Genomic DNA, 23,233 nt, shown 5'->3' on the forward strand with positions numbered 1-23,233 from the left:
ATAATTCAGTAGGCTTATAACTACCTTTAGTGATTTGATTCTTGATTTAGAATACTAATAATGAAGTGTAAGAACAAAGATGATAATGGAGAGAAAGAAAGAAACACTTTGTAAGTGTGAGAAATGGTGCAAGTTTAATGCTTGCATTCATGAGTATTTATAGCCTAAAATCTCAATATAAAAATACATACTTTGTGTACCAAAATTGACTATATGTATACACCAAAATTGACTATCCATATCTATATTATTATTATTATTATAACACATTCAACATTCATTGTGTTTATTATTGACATATGAATTAAAATTATGTTGAATTGTTCAACAATTTATCCTTAATCATTCGGAGTTGAAATAACACCTTAACAATGCTTTAAAAAAATTAATTCAGCACCTCCATTTCATTGACATGCTCCTTAACTTATATACAAAATATTTATCTAAAAATTATATCTATTTTTATTAGTATTTTTCTAAACATAGCCCTAGAGGGGTATGCTTAAGATGTTAGGACATGCATAAATCATTTGTAATTTGTTAGTAACCACTATTAATAACCACCTTACTAACTTTTGTGTACTATCCATTTATGTATCAATTTTTTCTTTTAAAGATATCTCTTACGGCTAACATTAAATAAATCCATTTATTTATTTAAAAAGTGAGTACCTTAATTTGACATCATTCATTGAGTTTAAATAGAATATTTATTAAACATGGTATCATCTTTTATAATTAAGCTTTATTAATATGTTCGAATCATTTAAATTTTAAACTATTTAGCGTCTAATCATTTTTATCAAACGCACCCTAACATAAAACAAAAAACTTTACAATATTGTCGGTCCAATTTGCGGGTATGATCCCTAAATCCTATTTTGCGTTGTAGTCCTCGTGGTTTACAAATTTTGCGTGGATATCCATGCGTACTAAACATTTTTTTTTACTTTAATCACATGTTAGCCACGTGAGGGTATTTTAGTCATTTTACATTAACTTCTTTTCTCAGCCCGCTTTTCATTTTTTTTGGTCAAACAAAGAATAACCAAATAATTACTCTCATTATTCCAACCATAAACACTACCAGATTCAAGTCCACCACTAATTGTAACTATAAACAGAGAAAAATCTTCTATATGCAATTATAAACAAAGAAAAATCTTATTAACCAGTCTTTATAAAAAGCAAAACCCTAACTTAAAACAAATCCTGCAAACAATATTCAAAAGTTCACTATGTTAATCAATCCACCAATCTTAAACTGTGACCACTACAGAAACACTACACACACCACCACCTGCAACTCCAACCACCACAACCCACTGTCATGGGTATGATCTCTGCCATTTCTTATCAGGGGTTTGATTTTACCCGATATACGAACAATCGATGTCATTTTTTATTAAGGGTTTGATTTATTGTTAAGGGTTTGATTTCACTATTTAACTATCGATTTCTTATCAAGCACCGCCAATTATTTTACCATTTTAGCCTAAAACAAAGGCGTGTGTTGTTGGTTGGTGAGGGTTATACCACTTCCATCCTAATCCGACGATTTTGAGTGTTCAACCTTCGAGTACCTAGTCGAAAACATGTGACTTCCGGCCATCCTCCCCCCTTTTTATCATTGATCGAACCTATTTCAAACCATTGGAATTTTTAGAACAAATTCGAGTGCAAAAAGGATGTTGAGATTACGTTTTAAGGACCGTATGATTATCATTTTAAGATCGACATCTTAAAATGCATAATTACATGTCCCGTTAGTAACGATACTTCTGATCTCTCAATCAATACTTCGAATGTATAATCTTAGCTTCATACGTTTGATGTATAAGCCTTTTACCCGCAACAATATCTAACCTCTAAATGATGTTCATACCTTCCTATTTACAGCGTTCCCAAATTAACATATGACGCCTTATACTTATGCCCTTATCCCGAATTCGATACGCGTGTCTTCATTGCGCATGTTTGTTTGGCGATATTTACATATGCACGTCCGCATATATGATCAATCATCATCATAATTCTTTGATATATAATTGAAATTAGAGTTTTTGAAATCACAAGGTTTTTTGTATTTCTCTTTACTCTTTTTTTTTAAAGGCAAGCTTGCATCAGTCCGGACCGAAGCCTAGTCATCATTTGCACACACACACGCGCTTTCGGGCAGGAAACCCGAACCACACTCTGAGGATCCGACCCTTAAACCATCCCGAGGGGCAGGCGGGCCGGACCTTAGTCCCGGAGCGGGTCGGTAAAACCTTCCCTTTGGGCCACCTTCAAGGAATATATTTCAATTCCTAGAGCGGGTGACGAGGTTCGAACCCGAGACCTCTATGTGACAACCCGGAAATTTCCAACCAAATTTAAACTTTAATCTTTATATGTTTCCGACACGATAAGCAATATTTGTTAAGTTAAATTTCAAGAATTTTAAACTATGTTCATACATTCATTCAACCTCGACTAAGTTCCAACGATTCACGAACCATTAAACGAATATGATTATATATGTATATGTGTATATATATTATAACTTGAAACGTAAACAAAATATTAGATTAAATACTTTATATGATTGTATCTGTTTCAAAATGTTTATCAATGGAATTAGAAGATAAGATCAAATGATTAAACTATCAGATATATTGAATTATGATTACAAGTCTCTGTTGAAAGGCCCACGTTGATTTGAGAAATCTTTCCATTTTAACAATATTCGGAAAATGGTAAAGTGATTTATAAATAAGAACAAATTGTCAATCATTGAGAACTAGACAAAGGATAGTGGAAGATTGAATCTCATAAAGACTCGATTGATCTATTTAGTTTCAAACGTACAAAAACGTTTTCAGTTTAAAAAGAACTTTATTATTAAAACGTATATAACTTTTATAAATATCTAGAACCACTTTTGACAACTCATTACTTAACTAGTATGATAAAGATAACGATATTTATATTTTATTTTATTAAATATATATATATAACGATTTAAATTAATATTATATATATTTATACGCGTATTATACGTACATAGTTTTATACTTTTACTATACTTAAACTTTACCTTTACTTTATTTTTACTTTACTTTAACTTTAATAATTCACTTTAATAATTCATACTTTAATAATTTACTTTAATAATTCATACTTTAATAATTCACTTTAATAATTCATACTTTAATAATTCACTTTAATAATTCACACTTTAATAATTCACTTTAATAATTCATACTTTAATAATTCACTTTAATAATTCAAAAATCTATTATAAATAGAATTCAATAGGTTTCATTATTTCATAGAAACTTGAAAATATTTTTCTCTAAACTCTCTCAATCGATTTGCATATATATATTTACTCCGTATTATTTCAAGATATTATTAGTATACATAAAATATTACGACGGAGTGCTGTCCGAGTGATTTCGAAATTATTTTTCGAGTAGGATAGGATTAAGGAAATTATGAGTTATAGCTATGGAGGTGATTGAGTATGGTTCATGGGTATGCTCGTGAGGTCAATATAGTGTTTATCATTTCCATTGCGTCTACGTACCTTTCCTGCAATATTGAATCTCAATATTGATACGTGAGTACTCATAATTTAACTTTTACATACTAATAGTGTATCCCTGACTAGTGCTCGAGTATTTAGGATTATGCATGCTTGTACTTTTGATATTGCCCTTAGACATGTTAGGTTGAATCTTGAATTAGTTACACTTACGGTTGAGATAAGGTATAAGATATGCATGTCCTTGAAAAGCTAGCGAAAAATTAAGAACTTTTCCTTTAGATATCGAATGGTTTCGATGAACGGATTAGAAGTTATAATCAATTGAATTTTCGATATTTTTATTAAAAATGATTATTATTATCGTCGTTTTTATCGTCGTTCTAGTTTTATCTTATTATTATCATTATTATTATCTTTATCAATAAAAGGGATTTATCATTAAAAATTGTTATTTTTTTTATTATTATTACTATCGTTATTATTGTTAAAGTTATAATTAGTATTATTATTATTATCCAATTATTATTATTATTATTAGTATTATTATTATTATTATTATTATCATTATTAATATGTATATCATTATTTAAAAATGGTTATTGTTATTGTTATTATTATTATTACTATATTATCATTAAGATAATTATTAGTATTATCGTTAATAATGTTATAGTAACTATCATTATTAATATTAGTGTAATTAAAACAAATATTTGTAACACCTAATTATTTTGATTACTATTATTATCATTATTATGAACACGATATAAAAGACGATTAAAAGCTATTAAATGAAACGATTAGGAAATAATAAGTAAGAGTATCATGATGAAATTAAAATATTATAAGATATTGATTTAGATAAAATTATCGTTCTTATTATTTTTATCATTACTATTATTATTAAAAGTATCGTTAGTATTAAAACTATCATTTTAACAAAAATTATCATTTTAATAGAAATGTCATTGTTACTATAAAATATCATTGTTATTATTATTTTAAATAGAATTATTATTTTAAAGATAATATTAATAATTATCGTAAATATTAAAGTTATCATAATTAGAATTATCGTTTTATCATAATGTCATCTTAGTAATTATAAATATTGATATTTTTATAATAATAATTATTATTACAAAATAATACAACTTTTACTTACTATCATTATAGATATTATTTTATCAAATAAATATGTGATACAAACATATTTTACTACGTGTAATAACCTACTTTAATAATACCTATCATATTATCTTTATGATATTAAATGAACCCTATAATTTTTATTACTTAATATATATATAAAAGTATATTTTATTATATAAATTTAATATAAAATTTTATTTATTAATAAATAAATTATATTATTTACTCTATTAAATCTTTTAAAAATATTTAAAAATATAAAACGACGATATTTAAACTATATATTAATCATGTATAGATTTTTGGAAATTATTTTGAGTCAAATTTACTTTTGTTGACTTTTGCATATTAGTCTCGAGCATTAGGATTGTGGTACACTATGACTTGACCTAATTTGTTAGACAAATATTGACCAACACATAAATATATATAATTAATTTAGGTTCGTGAATCCGAGGCCAACCTTGCACTTGTTCAATGACGTTATATGTATTTTTACTACGAAATACAGTATGGTGAGTTTCATTTGCCTTTTTACCCTTTATATTTTTGGGACTGAGAATACATGCGCTTTTATAAATGTTTGACGAAATAGACACAAGTAATTGAAACTACATTCTATGGTTGAATTATCGAAATCGAATATGCCCCTTTTTATTAAAGTCTGGTAATCTAAGAATTAGGGAACAGACACCCTAATTGACGCGAATCCTAAAGATAGATCTATTGGGCCTAACAAACCCCATCCAAAGTACCGGATGCTTTAGTACTTCGAAACTTATATCATGTCCGAAGGAGGATCCCGGAATGATAGGGGATATTCTTATATGTATCTAGTTAATGTCGGTTACCAGGTGTTCACCATATGAATGATTATTTTTGTCTCTATGCATGGGACGTATATTTATGAGAACTGGAAATGAAATTCTTGTGGTCTATTAAAATGATGAAAATAAATGATTATGATAAACTAATGAACTCACCAAACTTTTGGTTGACACTTTAAAGCATGTTTATTCTCAGGTGTTAAAGAAATCTTCCGCTGTGCATTTGCTCATTTTAAAGATATTACTTGGAGTCTTTCATAACATATTTCGAAGAACGTTGCATTCGAGTCATTGAGTTCATCAAAGATTATTATTAAATCAATTTATAGTTGGATAGTGGATATTATGAAATGGTATGCATGCCTGTCAATTTTCGATGTAAAGAAAGTTTGTCTTTTAAAAACGAATGCAATGTTTGTAAAATGTATCATATAGAGGTCAAATACCTCGCAATGTAATCAACTATTGTGAATCGTTTATAATGTATATGAACGGGTCCTTTCAGTTGGTATCAGAGCGGTGGTCTTAGCGAACCAGGTCTGCATTAGTGTGTCTAACTGATAAGTCGATAGGATGCATTAGTGAGTCTGGACTTCGACCGTGTCTGCATGTCAAAAGTTTTGCTTATCATTTTGTGTCGAAAATTAACTACTTATCATCCTCAGGAAATTACCCGCTTATCATTTTTAGTCTAAGACACGTCTTGCTGCATTGATTGCATGAATAGTGTATAGACAAAAATTCATATCTTAGCATATCTGCTAAATCATATCTTATCGTATCTGTTACTTTAAACTTTGTCTGACATATCCCGCAAAGTCCTCCGTAATCTACGAAATCTTTTGATCTATATATATATATATATATATATTCTATGTAATTAGAATACCATCCGTTAGCCAAAATCATTTCATATCGAGAAAAAAAAATCCTTTATCCAATCGTACCAAATGGAATTCGTTATCAGTTCAAGTCACTCAGATTCCGAAATGGAATCCCATTCAAGCTCCGAAAGCAGTGTGACCGGAATAGATCAACCAATCAGTCATCACCTATTCTTGATGAATTGGGGATGGGTTCGTAGCCTCCTCAATCATTGGAGACAAGAAGAAGGTGATCCCTTCCATCCACCACATTGCCCTTTTGACGAAGAACCTGAAGCACTTACCGGCGAACCTCTCCGAAACACCATTTTCTCGCTCATTTCCAGAGTATCTCGTCACGATTATATATTACATCAAATTTTATATTTTATTTATCCGCTCGTCCGAACCGACAATCACCCCGGTGTAATAGAAGAAGTCAACGAGCTTCGCGCTCGGGTAGTGGCTTTGGAGAATATGGTGCAGAGATTACAAACACCAGCAGCAGCATCAGCAGCATAACCAGTACCATCATCATCAACGCCAACAGTACCATTACCACCTCCAACTACAACCGCGTCGTAAACCTCAACTTCACAATCTGTCCCACGAGCATCAACGTCATACGCACCATAGAAACCAAGGAGTACCAACAACAATAACTGACGAAGTATTAATTCATAACTTCATTGGAGAAACATTCCGCGGCGATTATGTAATCTCTAAAGTCTTAGAGATTATCTAATCTAGCCCTAACCATAAATTAGTTAAGCGAACCAAAATGATAGAAGGAAGAGTAGAAACCCTGACAAAAATGGTGTGTGATTAACAAGCTAAACTTGCTTTACCAACAGCATCAACAGTACCGTCAGCGTTACCAGCATCGTCAGTACAGTCAACATCCGAATCAACAACACCGATAACATCACAAACTCCGTCAGTTCAAGAATCACTGTGGACATCATTACGAATCAATAACGTGTATATTGTATCAACGAGTTATGAAGAATTAACTCATTCCCTCTGAAGAAATTATATGTATATATATATATTTTGAAATAAATCTTTCCGTGCTAAGCTATTGTGTGTGAATCTTAACTACTCGGTTAATTCATATTACAAATATGCAATAATGTACGTCCTTCGGCCGCAACTTAACCAACGTTAACTACAATCTCTGTCGCAATTCAACAAATTCCAATTCATAATAAATCAAGTATATATTTGATTTTACACTTTCATCATCGATGTACCCGAAACTTTTCAGATAACATCATTCGTACTTTGCGAACACAAGAATTCCACGAACCGAACATCATACATCAACAAATAACGAAGTATTGATTCATAATTTCAATGTCATTAAAGAAATACTGCGTAAAAGTTATGTACTTTTTAAAGCCTTTAGGGAATATTCAATTCTAGTTTCAACCGTAAATTAAATGAGTTTAATTTAACATTAACTCATTAAATCTATGTTACATCTGAAGAAAATATACATATATATATTTTCATAAAGACTGTAATAAAATTCTTTTGTACAAAATATTAATTGTGAATTTTTTTTAACGGGTAGGTAATACCCGAGAGATATATAAATTCACAATTAATATGTTACATTCTTCGAATCTGATTCAGCAAATCATCCATTATACTCCCTACTTTCACAACAATATACATTCTTTTATAGAAATCAAAACAACCATACTCATTCAAAATTTAATTACATATTCTGATTTTGAAATCTCAAAATTCAACTTGAGATATGACCAAAATCATCACTCTTAGATCCTTACATCTTTCACAAGCTATATTTTGACTTCAAAACTGTGTTAGAATATCAAATGTATGTTAACGATTACAATCTATGTTCAAACCTTTTGAAAATTTCTGAAGACACTTCGAATGATGAGCAATCAAGATGATGATCCAACCACATCTTACCCACAGTTATGTACCCGAAAAACTCTTGAAACCAAAGTAAAAGTTTAAACAACGTATCCGCGTCAGATTCTTTGGCATTTATTAGCAAAAATAACTTTGCGACTCCTATTCAAAGTAGCCAGTTTTGTCACAGCTCCAGCAAGTCAACTTCGAGTTTTCAGTCAGACTAACCTTATTATAACCTTGAGATATACACCATCGTTACCAGTGAACCTTTTACATTCCACCACATTATTAGCAGATGTACCAACAACTTCATTACCCTTTGATTTAGCCTCTCCAAAAAGTCATTATAATTATTCATTGAAACCCCATCATTTACTCATTCACATCTTGTAATGAGAATAGCCATACGAATCATTGGGAATTAGCAATCAGTATTTTGAAATCTCGCAGCATGTCTACGCCAACAGTTATATGTGTATATATAACGTCTATCTTCTGGACTTAATTTGAATGTGAAGTTTCTGAAAAACACTCCGAACTACGAATTGGTTCTCCGAAAATGGAAAAAAAATGCTGATAAAGTAGCAAAAACTATAAACGACTTTAAACGGTAAAAGCTGGATGATAATGATGAAGTGTGCTGGAAAAGCGCAGAAAAAGAGAAGTTTTGGAACTGGAAAACGGATTGAGCAAAGTAGGAAGGAGGCTGTGGACAAATTACAAAGACTGAACCTGACTTCAAAGGATCCAAATGATTCAGTACCTGCTGAAGTCATTAACGAATACCTTGCTCCTGACTCTAAACCCCTGTGGACAATATTCTTCATCATCCTCTGATATTAGAAATTCTAAAATATCATCATATCTTTCATTATAAATATCCTCCATATTTCTGAAGATATTTTCTTAATTTTTCTTATTTGAAATCATTTACCTCTTCGCGCTATCTGTATTACATCATAAAAGAAACTATTTTAGTTTCTAAATTCTGAAACATTCAAGTTTAAAATAGGAATATTTTGAAGTAGTGTTGGGAACTGAAGCATGAATTAGTATAATATAATGACACTTGATCAATGTGATTATATTACAGTAAGTCATGCTGAGTTTCTAAATGGAACGTGATGATTCACAGATCATAACATCATCATGTGCCATGTTATACGACTCTTGTATTCTATTTAACCTCTAAAATATCAAGAAAATATTTCTTGATGATTCGGCCTTTTCCAAGATATTCTAGTAATTTGACAAGTCAAGATCGTGCCATCACAATTTCCTTCCTAGAATATTAACAATGTTCATTCCGAAATTCATATCTGTGAATTCTGGACCATTACAAGCGGTGCTTAATCGCAAGAAGAAGAAACGAAAGGACAAAACTCCGAAATAGAAATTGGGGTATAAATTGCAGCAAATAAAAGAGAGCATTAACTGTGAATGATAATGATTATAGAAGACAGAAGCAGAGACTTTGAAATATAAGGGAACATATAAAGCCCAACGACAAATCAGAAATTATAAACCATATATATCGATGCATATAGCAATATAAAGACACGGGAGAACTAGAAACACTATAAACCCAAGAGTATAGTAGATGTAAATAGATTCTTCCGGCGGTAGATGAAAAAGAAGAATGACCGATATGAAAGTTAGAAGTATATCGAGAATCAGAACTGGATGGAGCATATTGATGAATACTTTAAAATACGAGTTGAGGGGGAAAGAATAGAAGGTGATGAAACATGACTAGGAACTTAGAAATTAATAGATTTAACTCACACAATGGCGGAATAAGTAAATCAAACCCTCTAGTAAATAGGTTAAGTTTTTTTTTGATTAATTTAGTCAAACCACAACTAAATCAAGTGTGATTAGATCAACACCTAGAGCTATTATTCACCACCTGGGTGATTTGGACTGAGAGAGAATCGGAGGAGCTCACTAGATCTGAGTGTGTGTAACAAATGAGAGGCTTAACCTAAAATGAAGAACATAAGACTTTATATACCCCTGCTGTTGACTCACCCATACGATTCATTCATCACACGTACGAGTTGGCTTCATCAGCCGTACGGGTGATCACTCACTCGTGTATTCTTATTTAGGTTGTAATTGTGACTTAGCTCAGCATCAACCGTGCGTATGAGCCTGTCAGCCGTACTAGTAAGGCTTCACTCGTACGTCTGACTAAGTCTAACATAGTCAAACATCTAAATCTCGTTCCTGCAGTTCCTGTAACCACATACAAACACGGATAGGATAATAACGAGCAATCATGGTGGCCTGTAAACTGTTATACCTGCAATGGACGTGGGTAGATGTCTAGGGACTTGCATAAAATGCATCAACAGAAGGTGTGAGTTGTAAGGAAACGAAGGAGGTGAATTTATAAGAAAATCTCTGACAGAACAATTAAAATGGACGATCGCATTTAAAGCGGATCCTAATTCCCTTGATTACCGGAGAGTCAAATCTTATTAAGAAGATTTTCTTCAAATCCCTTGAAATCTGGGAATCAATCATATCTACATCAAATGATAAGATGAATCTACACTTACTCATTTCACTCTTCTATGTTAGCTTCATTCGTACTCTTCATATAAATGGATTGTTTATCCAAATTATTCGCTGATGATAAAACTCTAATTTTCAGCCCGTATGCATCATGAAAACATATTTATTATCATTCACGACCTTTCCACTCAAATTTCGGGACGAAATTTCTTTAACGGGTAGGTACTGTGACAACCCGGAAATTTCCAACCAAATTTAAACTTTAATCTTTATATGTTTCCGACACTATAAGCAATATTTGTTAAGTTAAATTTCAAGAATTTTAAACTATGTTCATACATTCATTCAACCTCGACTAAGTTCCAACGATTCACGAACCACTAAACGAATATGATTATATATGTATATGTGTATATATATTATAACTTGAAACGTAAACAAAATATTAGATTAAATACTTTATATGATTGTATCTGTTTCAAAATGTTTATCAATGGAATTAGAAGATAAGATCAAATGATTAAACTATCAGATATATTGAATTATGATTACAAGTCTCTGTTGAAAGGCCCACGTTGATTTGAGAAATCTTTCCATTTTAACAATATTCGGAAAATGGTAAAGTGATTTATAAATAAGAACAAATTGTCAATCATTGAGAACTAGACAAAGGATAGTGGAAGATTGAATCTCATAAAGACTCGATTGATCTATTTAGTTTCAAACGTACAAAAACGTTTTCAGTTTAAAAAGAACTTTATTATTAAAACGTATATAACTTTTATAAATATCTAGAACCACTTTTGACAACTCATTACTTAACTAGTATGATAAAGATAACGATATTTATATTTTATTTTATTAAATATATATATATAACGATTTAAATTAATATTATATATATTTATACGCGTATTATACGTACATAGTTTTATACTTTTACTATACTTAAACTTTACCTTTACTTTATTTTTACTTTACTTTAACTTTAATAATTCACTTTAATAATTCATACTTTAATAATTTACTTTAATAATTCATACTTTAATAATTCACTTTAATAATTCATACTTTAATAATTCACTTTAATAATTCATACTTTAATAATTCACTTTAATAATTCATACTTTAATAATTCACTTTAATAATTCAAAAATCTATTATAAATAGAATTCAATAGGTTTCATTATTTCATAGAAACTTGAAAATATTTTTCTCTAAACTCTCTCAATCGATTTGCATATATATATTTACTCCGTATTATTTCAAGATATTATTAGTATACATAAAATATTACGACGGAGTGCTGTCCGAGTGTTTTCGAAATTATTTTTCGAGTAGGATAGGATTAAGGAAATTATGGGTTATAGCTATGGAGGTGATTGAGTATGGTTCATGGGTATGCTCGTGAGGTCAATATAGTGTTTATCATTTCCATTGCATCTACGTACCTTTCCTGCAATATTGAATCTCAATATTGATACGTGAGTACTCATAATTTAACTTTTACATACTAATAGTGTATCCCTGACTAGTGCTCGAGTATTTAGGATTATGCATGCTTGTACTTTTGATATTGCCCTTAGACAGGTTAGGTTGAATCTTGAATTAGTTACACTTACGGTTGAGATAAGGTATAAGATATGCATGTCCTTGAAAAGCTAGCGAAAAATTAAGAACTTTTCCTTTAGATATCGAATGGTTTCGATGAACGGATTAGAAGTTATAATCAATTGAATTTTCGATATTTTTATTAAAAATGATTATTATTATCGTCGTTTTTATCGTCGTTCTAGTTTTATCTTATTATTATCATTATTATTATCTTTATCAATAAAAGGGATTTATCATTAAAAATTGTTATTTTTTTTATTATTATTACTATCGTTATTATTGTTAAAGTTATAATTAGTATTATTATTATTATCCAATTATTATTATTATTATTAGTATTATTATTATTATTATTATTATCATTATTAATATGTATATCATTATTTAAAAATGGTTATTGTTATTGTTATTATTATTATTACTATATTATCATTAAGATAATTATTAGTATTATCGTTAATAATGTTATAGTAACTATCATTATTAATATTAGTGTAATTAAAACAAATATTTGTAACACCTAATTATTTTGATTACTATTATTATCATTATTATGAACACGATATAAAAGACGATTAAAAGCTATTAAATGAAACGATTAGGAAATAATAAGTAAGAGTATCATGATGAAATTAAAATATTATAAGATATTGATTTAGATAAAATTATCGTTCTTATTATTTTTATCATTACTATTATTATTAAAACTATCATTTTAACAAAAATTATCATTTTAATAGAAATGTCATTGTTACTATAAAATATCATTGTTATTATTATTTTAAATAGAATTATTATTTTAAAGATAATATTAATAATTATCGTAAATATTAAAGTTATCATAATTAGAATTATCGTTTTATCATAATGTCATCTTAGTAATTATAAATATTGATATTTTTATAATAATAATTATTATTACAAAATAATACAACTTTTACTTACTATCATTATAGATATTATTTTATCAAATAAATATGTGATACAAACATATTTTACTACGTGTAATAACCTACTTTAATAATACCTATCATATTATCTTTATGATATTAAATGAACCCTATAATTTTTATTACTTAATATATATATAAAAGTATATTTTATTATATAAATTTAATATAAAATTTTATTTATTTATTAATAAATAAATTATATTATTTACTCTATTAAATCTTTTAAAAATATTTAAAAATATAAAACGACGATATTTAAACTATATATTAATCATGTATAGATTTTTGGAAATTATTTTGAGTCAAATTTACTTTTGTTGACTTTTGCATATTAGTCTCGAGCATTAGGATTGTGGTACACTATGACTTGACCTAATTTGTTAGACAAATATTGACCAACACATAAATATATATAATTAATTTAGGTTCGTGAATCCGAGGCCAACCTTGCACTTGTTCAATGACGTTATATGTATTTTTACTACGAAATACAGTATGGTGAGTTTCATTTGCCTTTTTACCCTTTATATTTTTGGGACTGAGAATACATGCGCTTTTATAAATGTTTGACGAAATAGACACAAGTAATTGAAACTACATTCTATGGTTGAATTATCGAAATCGAATATGCCCCTTTTTATTAAAGTCTGGTAATCTAAGAATTAGGGAACAGACACCCTAATTGACGCGAATCCTAAAGATAGATCTATTGGGCCTAACAAACCCCATCCAAAGTACCGGATGCTTTAGTACTTCGAAACTTATATCATGTCCGAAGGAGGATCCCGGAATGATAGGGGATATTCTTATATGTATCTAGTTAATGTCGGTTACCAGGTGTTCACCATATGAATGATTATTTTTGTCTCTATGCATGGGACGTATATTTATGAGAACTGGAAATGAAATTCTTGTGGTCTATTAAAATGATGAAAATAAATGATTATGATAAACTAATGAACTCACCAACCTTTTGGTTGACACTTTAAAGCATGTTTATTCTCAGGTGTTAAAGAAATCTTCCGCTGTGCATTTGCTCATTTTAAAGATATTACTTGGAGTCTTTCATAACATATTTCGAAGAACGTTGCATTCGAGTCATTGAGTTCATCAAAGATTATTATTAAATCAATTTATAGTTGGATAGTGGATATTATGAAATGGTATGCATGCCTGTCAATTTTCGATGTAAAGAAAGTTTGTCTTTTAAAAACGAATGCAATGTTTGTAAAATGTATCATATAGAGGTCAAATACCTCACAATGTAATCAACTATTGTGAATCGTTTATAATGTATATGAACGGGTCCTTTCACTCTAGCCCTGCGAGTACTAATTAAGTGAAATTAGATTTTGTATAGCTGTGAAGTCACTCGAATCTAATAGGTGAGTGACAGTTTCAGTATTGGTGGATGATGGTAGATATTTGAGATTGTAACAATTTTATTTGAAATCATCAAGATCTAGTAGGTTCATGTAAATGGACTGATTAAGAAAGTAAAAGAAGAAAAATCTAGGTGATTTAAATTAGAAAGGATAAAAGGACAAACATACTAATGTGTCTTCAAAAAAAAATTGAAGTTTTTCGCTAGGAGATGAAAATACATCCTTCTTTCATTCGACAATCAATCGTAAAAGGAAGAAGCTCCATATCGAAGGTGTCATGTCTGAAGGTGTTTGGATTTCCAATCCAAACCATGTTAAGGAGGTATTTTTGAACTTATTCTTTGAAAATTTCAAGTATTGTGAGCATGCTACTGTTTCGGTTCCAAGTGTTCATGTCCGAAAACTGCCTTCGGGTATGAATGAAGTAATTAGCGCAGATTATGCTGAGTCGGAAATCAATATGCAATCTGGTCATGTGGAAGTGACAAATCTCCTGGCCCATATAGATTTTCTTTTAAATTTGTGAAACATTTTTGGGATATTATCCGGTTAGATACGATTAATATGGTGAAGGATTTTATGACAACGACTTTAATTCCAAGAGGATGTAATAGCTAGTTCTTTTCGCTTATCCCGAAAAAGGATAACCCGCTTTATATTCAAGATTTTCGGCCTATTAGTTTGATTGGAGTTCAATACAAGATCATTGCAAAAATATTGGCTAACCGTTTAGCCTTGGTTCTTAATGAGGTTATTGCTCATAACCAATCGGCTTTCATTAAGGGTCGTCAAATTCTTGATGGCCCTTGATGTTAAACGAAGTGATCTCATGGTGCAAGAAGAGGAAAACGAAAGCTATGTTGTTCAAAATTGATTTTGAGAAGGCGTTCGATTCTATTCATTGGAATTATATCTTTTCAATGATGCAATTTATGGGTTTTAGTGACAGATGGATCTCTTGGATTAAAGCATGTCTTGTCTCGTCCAAAGATTCTCTACTTATTAACGGTAGTCCTTCGGACGAATTGGTAGAGGCCTTCGACAAGGTGATCCTCTATCTCCATTTCTATTTATAATTGGCATGAAAGGTCTCCAAGTTGCCCTAAAAGATGCTGTCAACTCCGCTCTATATCATCCCCTACGGGTCGGTTCCCCTCATAACACATTTGAATTTGACTCATGCATGTACGCGGATGACGTTATTTTTGTAGGGGATTGGTGCGAAGAGAATTTTGAAAACTTGATGCTTATCCTGACATGTTTCTATATTGTGTCCGGTTTGAGAATAAATGTGCAAAAGTCAATGCTATATGGAGTGGGTGTTTCCTCTTGTTTAGTTTCGCAAGCTGCTTACAGAATTGAGTGCTTGGACGCCTCTATCCCGTTCACTCACCTCGGTCTACTGGTGGGTCGCAACATCCATAAAACGGAGAGTTGGGATCCGGTAATTGACAAAGCAAAAAAAGTCTCGCGAATTGGAAATCAAATCTCATCTCAATGGGTGGAAGGTTTACCCTTATTAAGTCGGTTCTTGGCTCGGTGGGTACCTATTACATGTCTCTATTTAAGGCGCCTCAAACTAGTATCAACAAGCTAGAGTCGATGCGGGCATCTTTTTTCTGGGGCGAGAATGAAAATAATTGAAAAGTTCACTGGGTCAACTGGAGATTAATTCTTAATTCGCTAGATCATGGGGGTTTAGGAGTTCCAAGTCTTCATTCTCTAAACCGGGCTTTAATCTATAAACGGAGGTGGCGCTTTATCACAAATAAAAAATCGAACTGGGCAATGCAAATTATTGCTATTCATGGGCCTAATATTCCTTGCTTATCAACTGCATCTGGAACATGGGTGGTAATTAATCGCGTGATTGACGATCTTCACCTGAACTCCTACGTTGACCCGTATCTACTTCAGCTTCGCATTGGTGATGGAGAACTTGCATCGTTTTGGACCCTTGGTTTAACGGATTTTCCCTGACTACAAGTTTCCCTCGCCTTTTGGCTCTTGACTCTAGCAGATTGATTCAGCAGCATCTCGATTTTGAAATGGCACATGGGTCTTCTGTTGGCGAAGACTCCCAAGATACGAGATATAAGTAGATAACATGCAAGAATTGAATATTATCCTTAACCAAGTTACCTTATCCTCCTCTCCCGACCAATGAACTTGGGACAATGGAATTTATTCGGTTTCAAAAGCTCGTGGAATAATTGATGGGTTCGATTCTGCGACTTTCGTAAAACCGACTACTTGGTGCAAACAAATTCCGATAAAGGTTAATGTTTTTATTTGGCGACTAAAGATGTCAAGACTTGCGACAAAGTCTAACCTTGCTCACCGCGGTATTGAGTTAGAAGACTCAGGTTGCAGCATGTGCGAAGAGCTGTTCGAAGATCATGAGCATTTATTTCTTCATTGTGAAACAAGCAAATTAATTTGGGCCAAGATTGCTCAATGGTCTAATATTTCTTTTCCCAACTGGGCCACCCTGGATGACTTGTGGGCTTGGATAGATGGAGTTCCCATTCACGCCAATAAGCGCCTCATTGTGAGCATCATTATTTTTGCATCTCTTTGGAATATTTGGAGGCTGCAGAATAGTATAATTTTCAAGGATAAAAACTTTCGGAAATTCCATGTGGTCGATAGCATCGTGGTGACGAGTTTCAATTGGTTATACGCGGATACCGAAAATCAAGTTGTAATTGGAATATTTGGTTATAGTCTCCTTTATTTTCATTGTAAATATTTGTATTCCTTGTAATTTCTAGTTTTAAGCTTCTTTTTTTTAAAATAAAATCTCTGCCGTTCAAAAAAAAAAAAAAAAGTAAAAGAACTAATGTGTCTTACATGTCACATGTGATTCGAAGTTAACGAAAAAGTTTAACGATCATTAGACATTTTGACATAGTGACTATCCATGGAAGATTTGTAAATTACGATAACCTACCGATTTAAAAAAGCGGACATAACCCAACGGTTCCCCCATGTCTTTTGAGTCCTGGGATAGGGAGTGGTCATGAATTCGATCCTTATAGATAACATGATTTTTTTTTAAAACATCAATAATAGTGGTATATATTGACCCTATAACGAGGTTTTACCGACAGACCTCTACCCAGGAATACTGCCCGAATGGATGTGTTCCTGGGTTCCGTCGATGGGGACCTCTAACGATCATTAGACATTTTCACTCCAACCACAAGCCCTTTCTTTTTCTGCCTTTAATCTCAATTCAAATTCTAGTTTACAATCAAGAAAGTTTTGAAGTTCTTATTTTCATTTTCACCCAATTATAAAAAAAAGGTGAAAGTTTTCGAATTTGCAAGTAAATTCGTGTTATTGTTGCGATGGGTGCAGTAGGTGGAGGTGAATATGCTGAGATGGGTGATGTTAACGACTATGAGTTGTCTCATTATGTTCGTGAAGCACTTAAATCTGCTGTATCGGTAAAAAAAAAAAAAAAAAGCTTTAATCTTTTTATTATTTGTATTATGGGGTTTGATTAGTTTTATTGAAATATGAAATATTGTTAACCAATATTGGAATTCTGTTAGTATAATGTTGTGAAGTTTATAAAATTGTATAAAGTAGTACTATGATTTATGGGGTTTTAAAGTTAAATGATCAGTATGTGTACTTATTGTGAACCAAAAGTACTGTAAATGTATAGCATATCTGGTGGTTCATATGGATTGAATTGAGCAAAGAATACAATTGAGATAAGAGTTATTAAGGGTTTTTTGTTCAGTTAATATTCTAGTATTAGCTATAGTATCAATGAAGTTAATGAATTCTTTAAATTGATTAGGCTTTTGTATAGATTGGTTATTAATTGGGTTTATGGTTTGTGAATGTATCGAACTTTACACCTTTTACTATTGTAGATTTCAACTTTTAAACCTCCTAGTGTGTGTATTTATGTTTGAAAACCGTCTTTTATATCTTTTTTGGCTACATAAGTTGACATTATCTTTGTAAGTTCTATAATATAATAGATTGTTTCCAAACTAGAATACATAGAATAGGAGGTTTCAAAATTGGATGCAGTAAAAAGGTATGAAGTTTGATACATTCCCAAATCATAAACCCTATTAAGAGTATAATTATGTGTGATTATTAAATATATATATAAGGAGATCTTGATGTAGTTTAGCTTGTTGCAGGGTGATACTGATGAATACGATCAAATAATAGGAAATATGCATCACAATCTGCGCCTAGTCCCCGATGAAGTGGCCATGCTTGAAGTAAGTTCTTCACCATTAAGAAAATTAATTTATACAGATAAATAACGAGCTTCGACTCAAATTTTGTTTCCTTTGTTGTTGTTTTTTTCTTTGACAGACAATTTTGAGAGGGTTATCTGGAGCAATTTCCCACATCGATGTTGTGCATCACCGGTCTCTTCTTTCTTCTGTAAGATGAAAGTTACAAGTGTGCTTTTCATCAATTAATATTCAGTGATGGGTAGAGGTTGCAATTTCGACCCAATAATATACAACTGGGTCAATTCAACCCAGCTAAAAAATTTAACCAAACAGAAAGTGGGTCGAATGAGTTGAACACCATTCTAAACGTTTGAACAGAACCTGCTCACTCGATATAGCAAAGGAAAATATAGATTATACAATCGCCATAATTTAGTTTGTTATTGAATGTATTATGTATACGAACTTAGAGAGTGTTTGCAGACATGCCTCTCCCAGTCCATCTGGACCCGCGAAATTGCATGGTTTGACTTGAACTCGTTATGTACGGCTACCCAACTTGCCCAATTCGACACCCTTGTATTAATTTAACTTGCATACCAGATTATTATGATAATCTGTTTTGTTTTAGATATCTACAATGAGCTTGTGGAACTATGGGCCAGATGTCATGGATGCATTGGTCGAACTAGTAGTTGCCTTGGTATGCGAATAATCTGTTGCGTTTAGATAAATAATTTGTCTTCTAGTTTCTCATTATATATTCTTAAACTGCATACTAGGCTTCATCAAGTGGAAAATATGTTGATTTGTGCTTGGATATGCTTGTAAGCAACTTTATTCCACCTTACAATTTCCTCGAGATATTAAAGCAGCCTCGTGGATTAGCGAAAAAGGATCAAGTTCTTAGCCGAGTTCATTATGCACTTAAACGAGTTGCTGATCTTGTGCCTCTAGCACCATCGAGATTGGAACAAATCGGACGGGAGCGAGTACCAAATGTGTTTGCTAAAGAAGCTGTGAGTCAAATACATACTTGACCCTTATACTCGAGGAGTACTCGGATGTTGACCTAGTTTGACTTTGACCGATTTTTTTAAATTCTCTACTTTTGCAGCAAATTGTAGTATATGTGGAGAACATGCTAATGTTGGAGAGTGGTGATATGGGTGAGCTTGTTGGTAACACTATGATTTTCGAACTGGTGAATAGGCTGATAGACCTAGACGTGAGTAGTTACTAATTTTTAGTATTTTAGCAGTTTGAATAAATAAATAAAAACATGTACTTATAATAAAACGCAATACAATTGACCTTGTTATAGATGGAGATAGGATGGGATGAAGTTTTGCAGGATGATACCACCAATAAAGGCATCTTTGAAATGGAGCTAGAAGATATGGCCCGACCCGTTGATGAAACCGAGATGGATATGGATGAGGTAATCTCAATAAGATATATCCCAAATTAAGCTGTATCTCAAATTGACTTGCTTAAATGGGTTGACTTTAAAAGAAAAGAACTGTTGTACAAAATCGTTGCTTGCAATATTGAGCTTTGTATATCATTTTATTCTATCAGCCCCAGAGAGAATATACGGGTCGAAAAGTTCTTTGGTCAAATGTGGCTGCTCAGAAGTTGGATACATTAATGCTTCTCACGTTTGATCACCTTCAAGCTGCTTACAAAAATGGACGTTTGCTGCAGGTAATCTGTATACTTCAAGTGTGACTTCATATATGCTCTTATCATCTGTTTTTCTGTATACGTTTGATTTAAGATTTCATTTAGGTTTTTGAGGCGCTTCTCCAGTCGTTTCAGAGTACTGTTTTGAACGTATATAAGTCAAAATTTGCTCAGGTAGCTAACTGATCCTCCTAATGCTTTTTAGTTTTCGTATGCCCTTAAAGGTGGAAGCTTTTACCTATTTTGCCTAATTTAGATAGTTTACTGTTCAACTGTTACATGATATTACTTGTTTACCCCATCTTTATTGGTTGTTATTGTAGTTTGTAATGTTCTATGCTTGTTCGCTTGATCCCGAAGATTGTGGGATGCAGTTTGTGAGTAGGCTTCTTGAAATCTTTAGTAGTACTGTCTATCCTCAAGACTGGAGGTAAATATACGTCTCATTAGGTTTTCTCTGATAATAAATTTAACCATTTCAACTCGGTTATATGAAAATGGGTCAATTTGCAGTATATAACATTTCTATCATGTCAAACGGGGTATAATCTTCACACTGTTTCATTGATATAATGGGTTCTTTATAACAGTGGTTTCCTTTATTCCTTTTTATTTTTTGATATCATATAATCCTATTTATGATTTTATGATTAAATAATAAGAAGATTCAATGGGTCAACCTGACCTGTTTTTTTACATAGAGCTAAAATTATTCGTGATGCATTACAGAATGAGTGCAGTTGCATATCTTGCAAGTTACCTGTCTCGTGCTAAATTCTTGTCCGATTTGTACGTGACAATTAGATTGGAAAGGTTGGTACACATATTACATGACAATTATATACATCTTCTCTACATGGATTCAAGATGCTGATCTGTTATTTTTTTGTTTTTTCCAGTATTGTGGATTGGTGTTACCAGTATTCTGAAAACCAGAGTGGTGAAATAAACCCAAAAAATTACCGAGTATTTTATGCTGGATGCCAGGTATGACTTGTTCCTATAACAACTGAAAAATAATTAATAACTTAATTTAAAATTCAATTTGATATTAATATCTTTTTGTTTATTGATTTGAATTTGCACACAGGCCATTATGTATGTACTTTGCTTCCGTCTGAGATCAATAATGGACACTCCTCTACTTAAATCAAAACTATCAATTATGCCTCTGGAGCAAATTTTCAAGCATGGATTGAATCCATTAGAGGTATATATTAAAAAAATTGTGTGTTATAAATCTAATGATGAATGATGATGATGATGATTGGTACATGCAAAAAAATACTACAATAATAGGTGTGCTTACCGTCCATAGTAGAAGAGTTCCTACATCAAGCTAAAGTGGCTTGTCTTTTTCGTGTATCGGGTACATTTGCATTTCATGATCTACTTGAATCAGATCTCTCTCGAGCTTTTGGTGGGTTCGAAAGACTTGATATGTTCTTTCCCTTTGATCCTTATTTATTGAAGAAGTCTGACAGGTTAGTGTTTTTTTCTTTCAACACATTTTTTTGGCATTTTATAATGTGTGATCAAATCTGTAGTTTGGGCATTAAACTTGCAGTTATATCCGACCAAACTTCATGTACTGGAAAATGGTGAGAAACAGTTCCTACGATGAAGAGGATGATGATGACTATGAGGAAGGTGTTAGTGACGAAGATGAAGATAATCATCATGTTGTATCTAATGGTAGTGGGCCCATGAAGTTTGAAGATGATGATGATGACGAACTTGATATGAAGTTGAACGAGATGTCGATTACTCCCCGAGATTCATTCATGTATGGAAACGACAAACGTAAAAAAATGCAGATGCCTTCAAGAATCAGACCCTCTACTAGTCCAGAGTCCTTGTAATTCGTATGTGTGATTTTTCTCCTGGATGAAATGACATAGATACCCTCTACTAGCAAATGCATGGTTAAAGATCGTCCTCGTAGAGAGATGTTCAACTGTTGATGGCCCCCCGGTGGTAATGATTCTAATGTTGTTGATAGTTTAGGTGGATATATTGTATCAACTTTTTATGATGGTTCTAACAAGAATGTTTGAAACAATTGGATATTGGATGTTATATGAATATCATATGATGGTTTTGATTTTACATTATAAATATGTAAACTTATTAGTGGTTGATCTTTTTAATTATATGAATGATGATGATGATGATGATTAGTTACATATTTAGACTGTATATTTGGTTTAGTGCATAGTCCTAAAATGATCTCTTTAGCAGAAAATTGTGCGGTAATATGGCCATACCAGAGTTGTTCATGGTTTATATTAGGACATTGTCGGCCGACATGTCAGTTTGGGACTAGGCCATCCGGGTTGCTCAAGACGTCTTAAAAGTCGGTCGACGCAAAATAGTCGGGCCTGAGTCGGTCAAAGTTAAAAAAAAATTATATCTCATTCAACTTCATCATCATCATCATCATCATCATCATATCATCAAATGATCAATACAAACCCAATCAATTTATTAAATGGTGGGAATATAAACCCTGTTTCAAATGAGTGAATTTGTTATTTTCTATGGAGGTACGAAAGACTTGGCTTCCGTAGCCTCGAAGTTTGACAAAGGCATTGGCA

At 31.7% G+C, this 23,233-nt stretch overlaps 1 protein-coding gene across 4 annotated transcripts; it reads left to right on the forward strand.

Moving 5' to 3' along the window:
* The first annotated feature begins 1,116 nt into the window (after positions 1-1,116).
* LOC139847128 (uncharacterized) lies at positions 1,117-22,804 on the forward strand. Of its 4 annotated transcripts, none has more exons than XM_071836741.1 (16): positions 1,117-1,807; positions 18,100-18,188; positions 18,906-18,989; positions 19,087-19,158; positions 19,582-19,653; positions 19,733-19,969; positions 20,068-20,178; positions 20,275-20,391; positions 20,532-20,657; positions 20,742-20,810; positions 20,960-21,066; positions 21,366-21,449; positions 21,536-21,623; positions 21,727-21,846; positions 21,936-22,120; positions 22,204-22,804. In XM_071836741.1, the coding sequence occupies exons 2-16, from the start codon at positions 18,123-18,125 to the stop codon at positions 22,496-22,498; spliced, it is 1,833 nt and encodes a 610-aa protein (XP_071692842.1). In that variant the 5' UTR covers positions 1,117-1,807; positions 18,100-18,122; the 3' UTR covers positions 22,499-22,804. The 4 variants fall into 4 exon arrangements, with proteins under 4 accessions (XP_071692842.1, XP_071692841.1, XP_071692843.1 ...); XM_071836740.1 differs by having other exon boundaries at positions 1,117-1,334; XM_071836742.1 differs by lacking the exon at positions 18,100-18,188.
* Positions 22,805-23,233: the final 429 nt, after the last annotated feature.

This window comes from Rutidosis leptorrhynchoides, chromosome 5 (assembly GCF_046630445.1).
Source record: "Rutidosis leptorrhynchoides isolate AG116_Rl617_1_P2 chromosome 5, CSIRO_AGI_Rlap_v1, whole genome shotgun sequence".
Classification (NCBI taxonomy): Eukaryota; Viridiplantae; Streptophyta; class Magnoliopsida; order Asterales; family Asteraceae; genus Rutidosis; species Rutidosis leptorrhynchoides.

Excerpts from the sequence above, each read along its gene's own strand:
- LOC139847128 (XM_071836739.1), top strand. The coding sequence starts at position 18,090 with ATGGGTGCAGTAGGTGGAGGTGAATATGCTGAGATGGGTGATGTTAAC. Across the intron at positions 21,450-21,535 it reads GTGACAATTAGATTGGAAAG|TATTGTGGATTGGTGTTACC; the intron begins GTTGGTACACAT and ends TGTTTTTTCCAG. Across the intron at positions 21,624-21,726 it reads TATTTTATGCTGGATGCCAG|GCCATTATGTATGTACTTTG; the intron begins GTATGACTTGTT and ends ATTTGCACACAG.